This window comes from Carcharhinus amblyrhynchos, chromosome 21, assembly GCF_965287045.1.
Source record: "Carcharhinus amblyrhynchos chromosome 21, sCarAmb.v2.hapA, whole genome shotgun sequence".
NCBI classification, from domain to species: domain Eukaryota; kingdom Metazoa; phylum Chordata; class Chondrichthyes; order Carcharhiniformes; family Carcharhinidae; genus Carcharhinus; species Carcharhinus amblyrhynchos.
This window is the reverse complement of record NC_137344.1, coordinates 39760816-39774271: the sequence shown is the minus strand read 5'-3', so window position 1 is coordinate 39774271 and position 13456 is coordinate 39760816. Positions and strand designations below refer to the sequence as shown.

The window sequence follows — 13456 nt, the reverse complement described above, 5'->3', positions numbered from 1 at the left end:
GAAGTTTTTTGCACAAACTCTTGAGATTCAGCCACTAATTGCTAACAATTACTTCAACTATCCCTTCAAAGACAGTGGTAAGATATCACAAATCTTAAAGTTACTTTAGACATCTCTGGTTTCTCACTAGCCAACTTCTTCTCAGATGAGGTTCCTGTTCCAATTTCCTTTTTGTTCCTTTTAAGTTAAAACTTTCTGGAAAATCTTTCCATTCTCTAATTTCCTTAACTAGCTGTTCTTCAGATTTCTGGCACTTGCTTCCTTTCCCCTTACTCCATTGTATGATTTTTCTTCTAGCAGAGCTATGACAGATGGCCCCCCCTTTCATTGCTAAGCTCCTTCTGCATCTGGCAAAGCTGAGGGAGAGATGTTCTCTCTCTAGCTTGCTCATACCATCTGCCTCTTGAATTCAGTTACACAAAATCAAAAAGGTGTCTCCCTAAAGGATGCCCTTGGTTTCTAAGCGACATCTCTTTCTATCTTCCAGCTTGTGTTTATTTTTCCCATCGTAATCTCTCTTTTGGCACAATAGATACAGCCTGAACTGAAACCAAAAACCCCCAATATGTAAACGGCTTTATTTAACATGAATCTTAGCCTTTCCTACATAGAAACGCTAAATTAAACTTAAACCTATACCTTGTTTCTAACATCCAGCAATACAAATATGGGTCATGTTTCCCAACAATGTGAAGAAGAGAAAACGGAAAGAGGCAGCGAGTTAGAGTGAAACTGTCAGATAAACCATAGCTACTATGACAGCACCTCCCAAAACTGGGGACTCCCTGTGTGAGTACCATCAGTGTACAGAATGCAAGGGAAAGGCATATTACCATCATCCCAAGGTGACCTGGGGAGGAACAATATATGAAAAATCTTGAAAGTGACATTGACATTAAACGAAGGTAGAACGTACAAGGTAAATGGTAGGACATTGAAGAGTGTAGTAGAACAGAGGGATCTGGAGATACAGATACATAATTCCCTAAAATTGGCGTCACAGGTAGATAGGGTCCTAATGCGTGCTTTTGGAACATTGGCCTTTATAAATCAAAGTATTGAGTATAAGAGTTGGAATGTTATGGTGAGGTTGTATAAGACATTGCTGAGACTGAATTTAGTGTATTGTGAGCAGTTTTGGTCACCTAATTACAGGAAAGATATTAATAAGGTTGAAAGAGCGCAGAGAAGGTTTACAAGAATGTTGCCGGGACTTGAGAAACTGAGTTATAGAGAAACATGAATAGGTTAGGACTTTATTCCCTAGAGCGTAGAAGAATGAGAGGAGATTTGATAGAGGTGTACAAAATTATGATGGGTATAGATAGAGTGAATGCAAGCAGGCTTTTTCCACTGAGGCTAGGGGAGAAAAAAGCTAGAGGACATCGGTGAAGGGGGAAAAGTTTAAAGGGAATATTGGTGGGGGAGGGGGGGGGAGCGGTTCTTCATACAGAGAGTGGTGGGAGTGTGGAATGAGCTGCCAGATGAAGTGGTAAGTGCGGGCTCACTTTTAACATTTAAGAAAAACTTGGACAGGTACATGGATGAGAGGGGTGTGGAGGGATATGGTCCAGGTGCAGGTCAGTGGGACTAGGCAGAAAAATGGTTCGGCACAGACAAGAAGGGCCAGAAGGCCTGTTTCTGTGCTGTAGTGTTCTATAGTTCTATATCTCAAGAATGAATGGAAAAGAAAATGAGGATATAGCCAAAAGTAACAATCTATACAGCAGTTTTGAGGAGAAAGGAAGAAAGTTAAGAAAAGTAATGACAGCAAAAACGGCCAAGACAATTTGGGTTGGTCATACCCACAAATGATTTTTATAGTATTAGACTCCAGATATGACTATTAAACATGCCAAGATTCCACCTGATATTCTATTTGCCCCACATAAGGATATGAATTCATACCTTGTATATTTTCTGACATTTCTTCTCTTTACAGTTAGATGTTACTCAGTCAGCATCCCTGTTTTACACACATCATAATGCACAGGCAACTGATATTACCTGCTATTTATCAGCGACACTGATTATACAGAAGGTAAACACAGGTAGTAATCAAGGACTATGGTTTATCTGGTCAAAATAAATCAGACTTCATTTTTATTGTTTGGCACGTTCCAGGCTTCTGACTGTTGTTATGGGAATCATAATCCTGGTTTCACTGGAACCCTCAAAGTAATGGTCATCTTTATTTCCGACCAAGCACACCTCTGACTGGTTTAAATAAGGGCTCCATTAATGCACAGTTTGAATGAAGTCTGAATTACTTCTTTAAGAGTCATGGAATACCGACAAAGCAGAAGGAGGCCATTCAGCCCATCAAATCTGTACCACCAATAATCCTACCCATGCTCTATCCCTGTAATGCCATGTATTTACCCTGCTAATCCCCTTGACACTAAGAGGCAATTTAGTATGGCCAATCCGCCTAACCTGCATAGCTTTGGACTATGGGAGGAAAACCACGTAGACATGGGGAGAACATATGAACTCCACGCAGTCATCTGAGGCCCAGGTCCCTGGCACTGTGAGGCTACAATGCTAACCACTGTGCTACCGTTACATCACTAATGATTCAAACAAAAGTTAAACTGTGTTCTACATCTGATACTGCTGGCACGATGGGCACTTAAAAAATGCCCAGTTGCTGAATAGCAACGTGGAAGACAATTTTAGTTTGTTCAGTGATTGATCTCTGGGCTAATCTTTCAACAGGCAATGGTGACTACACGTATGCACTGTGGATCAAACATGCGATCTACATGTTTGAAAGAAAGTCTTACCCAAGGCTATTATCTGCAGAGGCACTGAAATCCAAAACTATCATTGATTAAATGAACCTGGTTTGGTAGTTTACTCAAATTATATTCAATAGGAATCCCAACCCAAAAGCACTATTCAGATCACAGCCTTTGTAAGGATATCCGTGAAGCAACACTGCAGGAGATCTCACTTTTGAAGACAGCTACTTTCCTTTATTTAAGATTTATGGTCATAAATATGTTAATCATCACAAATATGTTTCCTAAAACTCAATTTAAAATCTTGCTGGTTACCTGAGGGAGCTTTCCGCTCCTGGAGACTCAGACTCTTGAGAAGCGGTGATGTAGTGAGTGGAAAAAGGAGCATATTTTAAATTGGCAGCAATACAATTACTGATGGGAACCGGAGAGTAGTAAATGCAGCTGCTATTTACTTCGTGATGCTCACCTTGCCTGTCCCCAGGCAGCACTGCCTGCTGAATTGCATTCTGTAGCTGAATCCGCCATAAACCTCACCCATATTTATAGTATCTTAAAGCCAAGAACATTTTTTTTTGACCATAAGATATCGGAGCAGAAGTAGGCCATTTGGCCCATCAAGTCTGCTCTACCAGTCAATGAGATTATGGCTGATCTGTAATGCTAACCCTCAACTCCACTTTCCCGTCTTATCCCCCTAGCTTTTGATTCCTTTACGGATTAAAAATCTGTCCATCTCAGCCTTGGATGGCACGGTGGCACAGTAGTTTGCACTGCTGCCGCACAGTGCCAGGGATCCGGGTTCACTTCCTGGTTGGGGTTAGTGTTCATGCGGAGTCTGCATGTTCTTCCCGTGTCTGCGCAGGTTTCCTCCGAGCGCTCCGCTTTCCTCCCACAGTCCAAACTACGTGCTGATTAGGTGCATTGGCCATGCTAAATTCTCCTTCAGTGTACCTGGACAGGCGCCAAAGTATGGTGACTAGGGGATTTTCACAGTACCTTCATTGTAGTGTTAATGTGAGCCTAGTTGTGACACTAATAAATTAACTTAATGACCCAGCCTCCACAACCCTCTACGGTAAAGAAATGTGCCAATTCATTACCTTTGAGAGAAGAAATTGTCCCTAATTTCTGTCTTAAATGGGTGACCCCTTACTCTGAGATTATGTCCCTTAGTCCTAGACTGTCCCACAAGGGGAGACAACCTCTCAGCATCTACTCAGGCAAGACCCCTGAGAATCCTGTAGACTCAGTAAGATAATTTAGAAGAATTCTTCTGTTTATTAACACAAGTTAGACTTGTGTAAGTATTGACAAATTGAATAATTCAGATTTAAGCACTTGATATAGATTTCTGGCTGCTCCAGAATTGCTCCATCAGGATGCCCCACAACAGTTGTAGTGTTGCGGCTGCAACTTCAGGACGCTACCTCATACTGTTGAATATCTGGGTAACAAACAACACTAGGCATTATAGTCAACTTGGGTATAAACACCACGAGGCACTGTGAATAATCAAACTTCCAAGCTTTAACTACTTGCTAGCAAAGAGAACATACATTCAACACAAAGTGCTGCAAGGTGCCCTCCCTTTCATACAGACAATGTGGCAGTTATAGTTCACCATTTCTTGTTCTTTGGAATTTTGTTGTTGGGTCTTTCTTTCATCCTGTGACCAAGGCTGGGAACACAGTGCTTACGAAACTGATGCGAGGTTTAGATTAGTCGTTTATCTTGAATACGCAAGCATGGCCTCACTGAAGGCCTTATCAATAAGTTTTCTTCCTTTCTCACTGACAGAATTGCCTTGTTGTTGTTGTTGTTGAAGTAACTTAATTTTCCACACCAGCATCTGTAGTTTTTAACTGTTTTTAACTATAGTTTCACAGCAGCCCCATGGTGCTTTATTTGAAATGAGTGTCCTTAATCTTGCAGAACAAAGGAAATTAAATATTTGGCCATAGCTGGAATTACAATTTAATTTCCACAGTACTGCACTAGCATAAGTTCTATTTTTCTCTGTTCTTCCTGTGTACACTCTGAGAGATTGGGTGATGCTGTAGAATCAGAATTGTGCTCATACTGTATTAATTATTTACATCTATGGGCCTGGCTGGGTTTGGTGTGGACTGTAAAGCAATTGATTGGGACAGAATAAAGATTTGCTTTATCACTAATTAAATGGGCGACACATTGACTGGGAGAAAGAAATCCATAATTAGTTTGTCACCTCCCAGGGAATCCGCAGCATTCAGGAACAAGTTCATTCATGCTGCAATATTCTATCACTGCCACCTCCAGCCATTGCAATCACTTTACATCAACACTGACATGTCTCATCTTCATAAATATCTCATGTTAACATGCTTATTTTCTGAAAATGAAATGGTTGCTGCAAATTAAATGAGGGTAGATACATTTTTCTTTTGCCTGATTAGCAGCGTAGATATTTTCATGCAAATTTCCAATTATATCCCGAGGCAGTGAGTCAGCCGGGTATTATTTCATATGAGGTGACCACCCTCCTCAGAAATTGCCTTTTGAGTGTCGGCAGTCGGTTTTACCAATGGGGCAATCCACAGCCAAGCCCAAGACACATTGAAGTTTCACTAACTACAAAATCTTGTCCATGATTTTTTTAAAAAATGAGTTCCCCTCACTTCAATTGCAGCCTGGGGTATTAAAGCATTTGTCAGCCATGGGCTTAAATTCTGCTTCTTAATCTTATTTGCAGTAAGAAGTCTCACAACACCAGGTTAAAGTCCAACAGGTTTATTTAGAATCATGAGCTTTCGGAGCGCTGTTTCCTCATCAGGTGAGTGGGATCACTCCGCAGTCCCAGTTGATGTGTCACCCATCAGGTAGAGTGACTCCCACCCACCTGATGATGGAGCAGTGCTACGGAAGCTCATGATTCCAAATAAACCTGTTGGACTTTAACCTGATGTTGTGAGACTTCTTACTGTTCCCACCCCGGTCCAACACCAGCATCTTATTTACGTGATGTGATTTTCGGAGATGTCTGCACTGTCTGCTATTCTTAAATATTCCACACAAATTGATGTCTGAAGATGTTGGTGTCAACTGTGTTTAAAAAGCACGAGTCCAGCCACAACCAAAACGATTTCTCTTTCTCCACACAGCGCCACTTCTGCGTGTTTGCTCTGTCGTTTCCTGGCATGGATGCCCTTGTGACCATCTATAGTAGCATCCTGTCCCAGCATCTTAAGCTTGGCAACTTTGCAGCGGCGCTGCAGAAATCTACGCAGCAACTAATCAACCTGGTGCTGGCCCTGCATCACAAAGTGGCTTCTACATTTCTACCAACAGCTATCAAATTCCATTACATCTTCAACCTGCGGGATCTCTCTAACATCTTTCAGGTAAATTCACTGGCATTTAACATAAAAAGCAGCATTCTCTATTCTGCATCTAATGTTTTGTTAAACCATCAAAGAGTCAGCTTTTAAGGCTTGACGTATGAGGAATGTTTGAGGACCCTGGGTCTGTACTCGATGGAGTTTCGAAGGATGAGGAGGATCTCCTTGAAACTTGTAGAATACTGAAAGGTCTGGATAGGGTGGACGTGGAGAAGATGTTTCCATTAGTGGAAGAGACTAGGATCCGAGGCACAGCGTCACAGCAAAGGGACGACTATTTAGAACTGAGATGAGGAGAAATTTCTTCAACCAAAGGGTGTGAATATGTAGCATTCAGAGGCTGTGGAAGCCAGCTCATTGAGTGTATTTAAGACAGATAGATTGGGTGAAGTGTACTGAGATGGATAGAAAAATAGTTGGCAGAGAGGAAACAAACAGTAGGAATTAATGGGTGCTTTTCAAATTGGCAGGCTGTAACTAGTGGGGTGCTACAGGGATCAGTGCTGGGACCCCAGCTATATACAATGTTTGTTCATGATTTGGATGAGGGAACAAAATGTAATATCTCAAAGTTTGCAGATGATACCAAGTTGGGTGGGAGGGTGAACTGTGACAAGGCTGTAGAGATCCTTCAGAATGACCTGGATAGGTTGGATGAGTGGGCTATTCTATGGCGGATGCAGTATAATTTGGTTACGTGTGAGGTTATTCAAGTTGGAAGCAAAAACAAGAAGGCAGATTACTACCTGAATGGCTGTGAATTGGGAGAGGGGAGCGTGCAGCAAGACCTGGGTGTCCTTTTGCACCAGTCACTGAAGGTAAGCAGGTGCAGCAGGCAGTAAAGAAGGCAGATGGTGTGTTGGCCTTCATTGTGAGAGGTTTTAAGTACATGAGCAGGGATGTATTATTGCAATTAGACAGGGCCTTGGTGCGTGAACACCTGGAGTCCTGTGTGCAGTTTTAGTCTCCTTTTCTGAGTAAGTATGTTTTTGCTCTTGAGGGAGTGCAGTGAAGGTCTACCAGGCTGATCCCAGGAATGGTGGGACTGATGTATGAGGAGAGATTGACTAGATTAGGATTGTTTTCGCTGGAGTTCAGACGAATGAGGGAGGATCTCATAGAGACTTACAAAGTTCTAACAGGACTAGACGGGATCGATGCAGGGAGGATTTTCCTGATGGTGGGGTGTCCAGAACCAGGGGTCACAGACTGAGGATTTAGGACAGAGATGAGGAGACATTTCTTCAACCAAAGAGTGGTGAGCCTATGGAATTCATTATCACAAAAAGTAGTTGATGCCAAAACATTGAATGTATTCAAGAGGTGGCTGGATATCGCACTTGGGGCGAATGGGATTGAAGGGTATGGGGGGGGGGGAAGCAGGATTAGGATATTGAGTTGGATGATCTGCCATGATTGTGATGAATGGCAGAGCAGGCTCGAAGTGCTGAATGGCCTCCTACTCCTATCTTCTATGTTTCTATTTTTCTATGTTAGATGAGTTTTTAAAAAATACCCGTTGGCCATGATTTTGAATTCTGAAGCATCAGACCAGAGTGGTGAAAAGCACAAGGTGGTAACGTGGAATCGGCTGCGCTGGTAGCCACAGCCCTGTGTGCACGTCTTTCTGGACAGGACATCCTATAGTGCAGGTGTACCATGTGCATGGTGAGAGGTGCTTGTGCCAGAAATCAAGTGTCCCTGTGGGTCTGACACATTTTTCACAAACATGTTCTGTGCGTGCCCATTAGAATCCCCATAGTGCAGAAGGTGGCTATTTGGCCTGCTAAGTCTTCACTGACTATTACCCAGGCTTACTCTGTAACCCCACTGACCCGAGAGGCAACCTAGCATGGTCAATCCACCCAAACCTGCACATCTTTGGGACTGTGGGAGGGAACCCCCGCAGGCACGGAGAGAATGTGCAGACTCCACACAGTCACCCAAGGCCAGCATCGAACCTGGGTCCCTAACGCTGTGAGGCAGCAGTGGTAACCATTGAACACCTGTGCTCATAACCACTGCCAGCCGAACCGGCCTGCACAAGGATATTGGATGAGTCAGGAATGCAACTCGCAAGTGAGACACTTTCAACTTGTGTGTAACAGTACTGGTGGAAGTGCTGAGCTTTGTTCTTGGAGGGTTTGTGCTGAGCTACCACAAAGATGTGTGGGTTAGGCTGATGGACCATACTACTGTTAGATGGATTAGTAGGGTAAATATGTGGGGTTATGGGCTTAGGGCCTGGATGGGATTGTTGTTGGTGTCGGCTTGATGGGCCAAATGCCCTCCTGCATTGCAGGGATTCTATGACATTTATTTATGATACCATCGACATTCACGGAAACTAGAGGATCTGGTTGTAGTTTCAGTGCCTCTGGAGCTGCAACATGTCACACAAATGGAGCAGAGGCTGCCGAGCGGACAAGCTGTGTAAGGAGCAAGGGGGGGAGAGTGGCTCTGGACAGAGCGCGTTAGCATCCACAGGATTTCACCATTCTGACTTTCCGCAGCAGCACTGAGAATGCAGGCTGGCTCCTGCCTGTGCCACAGTGGAAGCTGAGACATCTGCCAACGGCCCCCACACCAGGGCCGGGTCCACCAGTGGAATTGACCGTTTCCTCCACGGTGAAAATAATGGATTCCCAACCTCTCCGAGGAGCCCTTTGCCACGTTGGAGTCAAACCGTCTCCATTCCCCTGGACAGTGACGGGAAGGTGTCCAGCGGGACTGCCAATGCAGCAATCACCGCAGCGTACAGGTTTCTGTCTGCTCGCCCCCCTCCCCCCCTCCCCCCCCCCCCTCCCCCCCCTCCCCCCCCCCCCTCCCCCCCTCCCCCCCCCCCCCCCCCCTCCCCCCCCCCTCCGCCCTTTCCGGGGCTGTTGTGGCTGGACAATTGAGCTAATAGAATAAATCCAGCAGGGTAGCCCTGGGATGGGATGTAAAGAAAGAGGTCTGAACGTCCACATCCTGCTAGTTATCAGGATGAGGTGGGAGCTGAGAAGGGAATATGGCAGTAACATAGTCATCCTGAATATTCTGGCCAGTGTTGGATGTGACGGGCTTTGCTGCAGATCCCGTGTTGTGAAACCTCATCTCCTCGGTTGGGATTGCACTGAAGACTTGTCTGGCCCAGCAGTTCTCTGCTTCTCCCTTCCATTTCACGCCACCCTGTCCTGCCAGTGAGAGGGAAGCTTATCCATGATTGTGTTGCAATGTTTGTTTGATGAGACTGCCATTGCCTAATGGCTGGAGATACAGGGAGGCAGTGAGTGCTGGATGCAAGGCTTTGATCATTGAAAGGTGTTTGAGGGTGAGGTGGGCCACCTGGATGTAGCACATGAATTCCGAGTGGCAGGACGGTAGGGATGTGCTTAGAAGTTTAAAGTTTATTTATTAGTCACAAGTAGGCTTACCTTAATTCTGCAATGAAGTTACTGTGAAAATCTCCTTAATCGCCACACTTTGGCACTAGTTCGGGTAGACTGAGGGAGAATTTCACATGGCCAATGCACCTAACCAGCACAACTTTTGGACTGTGGGAAGAAACTGGGGAAAACCCATGCTGTCACGGGGAGAATGTGCAGATTTTGCAAAACAGGGTCAAGACAGTGACCCGAGCCGAGAATCAAATCTGTCCCTGCTGCTGTGAGGCAGCAGTGCTTACCACTGTTATATTGACCACCATGCGAGATGGTAGGAGTGGTGGGCAGGAGATATTTTGTGAATATATTTCACTGACCTCGAATGTCTGCTTGAGGTCGTTGAGCGTCTTCTGGCACTGCTGCTAGGTCCTCAACACCAGACTCCTTGCCTTGATCTCAGTGACTACCTACTCCCAAATCCTTTCAGAAGACATTCCTGTCTACATCATTGACCAGTGCTACCAGTACATATCTATGAACCACGCAGCTCTCTTTCTCTCTGTCTCTCGGACCTGGTGTCACAGTTGCCTCATTCCTAGTAGAAGCGCTGGAAGCAGCCACCGTTTTGTTAGTGCAGGCTCGATGGGCCAAATGGCCTCCTTCTGCACTGTAAATTCTATGAAGCAAACACCTCCAAACAGGTTCCCCTCCAGAACACACACACCACCCAGTTCACACACACCTTCATTCCTTCGTTGTTGAGCCTGAATCTTGATACACCTGGCCATAACTGTGGGTAGAAGCAGCTGAGGCCAAAGCATTGTGTGTTTCCAAGAAAGAGTTAGTTATAGCTCTTGAGCAAAGGGGATCAAAGGATATGGGGGGAAAGGTGGGCTATTGAGTTGGATGATCAGCCATGATCATCATGAATGGCAGAGCAGGCTCAAAGGACCTAATGGGAATAGAGCAATTATATTTATTTATATAGAAAATAAAAAACATTTTATTTCTCTAGAAAATAAAAATATTTTCTGTATTTTTAAGTTCATATCTCAGTACTGTGGATGCTGGAAATGTGCAGCTTTGTTTTGAGAGGGATGGTCCACCTTTAAGAGCGGGAGGCTAGCTGGAACACAGGCCATCCTCGCTCATTAATTGGCTCCCTGTTGTGTCCACAGCCAGCCGGCAGAGTAGGTTACACTGGACCTTGCACAGAGACCATGCAGGTGAGGAGACGGCACTGTGTTTATATGCTGGCTGCCCCAATGGAGGAAGGATGCAGAAAAATTGCAAACCACAATCCCAATGCCCAAAAGCAGATGCAAAGCGTTTAAAAAAAAATTCTGCCCTCAACAGAGAGACAATTTCACAAGTCATAAAAACATGGCAGTAAATTCAGCAACGCCCACACCCTATGAAAGAATATTTTTAAAAAATTGGCATTTATTACCTTTTTTTTTAAACTGTTCCCATGGTTATTCCCCATCTACACACTGTTTTCTAGTGTGCGATCAGCCCACTCCAACAGTTTCTAATGTTTCTTTAGGGAGTGAGCCTGGCAACTTTTCTTTATTAAAATAGAAAAATGCTGAAAACATTCAGCAGGTCTGGTAGCATCTGCGCGAGAGAAAAACAGAATTGACATTTTGAGTCTCTATGACTCAGCCCTGAAGAAGAACATTTGGACTCTGCATGTTAACTCTTTTTTCCCTCTCTCCACAGAGGCTGCCAGACCTGCTGAGTTCTTCCAGTATTTGCCGTTTTTATTTCAATTGGCCACCATTTGCAGCATTTTGCTTTGAACTTAAAAACGTAGAAAATAGAAGCAGGAGGAGGCCATTCAGTCCTTCGAGCTTGCTCTGCCATTCATTATGATCATCCAACTCAATTGCCTGAACCCTCCGCCCACCCCCTTCCCCCACCCCCCATATCCTTTGATCCCCTTCATCCCAAGAGCTATACCTAACTCTTCCTTGAAAACATACAATGCTTTAGCCTCAGCTGATTCAACCCACACTTTTGGCCAGGTGTTTCAAGATTCTGGCTCAACAGTGATGAAGGAATGAAGATGTGTGTAGGTTGGGGTGGTGTGTTTCTTGGAGGGGGATCTATCTAGAGATGTTTGTGTGTGTTCCCGTGAGCCTGCCACCCTTATTCTTCTAGATGGTGGAAGTCATGAGTTTGGAATTTATGGAGATTTGTGCCAAAACCACCTCATTTACATTCTGGAGAGTCCTCAGCCAATCTGAACTCACACTAAGCTCCTTAAGTAATGAGCAAATGCTCCTCTGTTTCTTCCTTTGGCTGATCTGAATCTAGCCTGATGTGTAAGGAATTGAAATTCACATTTAAGACAAACTTTCAACTGCAATAGAGCTGGTTCGATATTACAGGGGTGAAATAACTCCTCAGGGGTGGGTGTCCCTTTATTTCCTTTATTTACAAACCCAATTCTACTCCTAAGAGAGCTTCAGGTACAAAGTCAGAATCCGGAATATCAGTAGCCCTAACGCTCCTCAGTGTATGTACAGCTGAGACTTAGTGTTTAGCAGGCAATCTTTTTGGCAAAACCAAGTAGCAGGCAATCATTACCTCAATCAGGGAGCTCATACTCTAAGAGGCCAACCCCATCTGCCTCATTGAGGTCATTACATGGAGAAAATGAACCTGCTCCTCGTTCATGACAAACCATTAATCGTTACTTTTTTTTAAAGTACTTCGATTCCACAATAAACTTATTCACAGAAATGCCCTCATAATCAAGACCTCTCAGCAAATATCTGCCCCCAGCTAGTCAAAACACTGCAAACAGAAAATAGGATAGTAAAATATAATTGAGTTACTGGTTTAGGTAGTTTGCAAAGGCTGCCACTAATTTGCGTTGCTATCTTGCCTCGGGTCAGTGCATTGGAGAAATCTCACATTACAAGTTTCATTTATTGGTGAATCAGAAGCACTCAAATGAATTCCTAGACTTATCCCAGTCTTCTGTTCTGGAACAAACACAAAGCATTTCCATCTGTTACTCCCTCTAGTAATCTGTGAAGGTTCCCCGGCTGTAATTACGCAATGTCTTTGCACTTTTATAACTTAGATAATTGAGATTTTTCTAGAACAAAATGACTAAAATTGCCCTTGACTTAATTTCTGTTTCATTCGACAGCAAACCAGGAGTGGGCTTGGAGTACTGTTGAATAATATTGACACTTTTCATAGAATCTCATAGAATTCCTATAATGCAGAACAAGGCCATTCTGCCCATCGAGTCTGCACTGGCAACATCCAATCCAGGCTCTCCCTTTTGACCCCACGTATTTACCCCGCTAATCTTCCTGACACTGAGGGGCAATTTGCATGGCCAATCCACCTAACCCACACATCTTTAGACTGTGGAAGGAAACTGGAGTAGCCAGAGGAAACCCACTCAGACATGGGGAGAAGATACAAATTCCATACAGTCAGTCACCTGAGGCCGGAATCAAACCTGGTGCTGTGAGGCAGCAGTGGTAACCACTGTGCCACCGTGCTGCCCTAAAAAGGTTAAAAAAAAGTATTTGCCTTCCGCTTACCAACTCTTCTTTTGAAAGTGGTCACTGAATTGTCACATTTGTGAATTGATAAATTACACAGAATTCAAGATTCCCTACAGTGCAGAATCGTAGAATCCCTTAGAAACATAGAATCCCTGTAGTGCAGAAGGAGGCCATCTCGCCCATCGAGTCAGTACCGACCACAATCCCATCTTGGCCCTATTCCCGTAACCCCATATATTTACCCTACTAATCTCCCCGACTCTAGGGTTAATTTAGCACGCCCAATTTATCTAACCTGTACACCTTTGGACTGTGGGAGGAAACCGGAGCATCTGGAGGAAACCCAGGCAGACATGGGGAGAACGTGCAAACTCCACAAACAACAGTGACCGGAAGCTGGAATTGAACCTGGGTCCCTGGCGCTGTGAGACAGC

General features: G+C 44.3%; 1 protein-coding gene across 1 annotated transcript in view; it reads left to right on the top strand.

Moving 5' to 3' along the window:
* dnah9 (dynein, axonemal, heavy chain 9) overlaps positions 1-13456 on the top strand; it is a 521732-nt gene that overhangs the window by 196618 nt on the left and 311658 nt on the right. The window contains exon 41 of the mRNA XM_080209043.1: positions 5888-6127. Within this exon, the coding sequence (XP_080065169.1) occupies positions 5888-6127 (240 nt within the window). The remainder of the gene's footprint in view (positions 1-5887; positions 6128-13456) is intronic.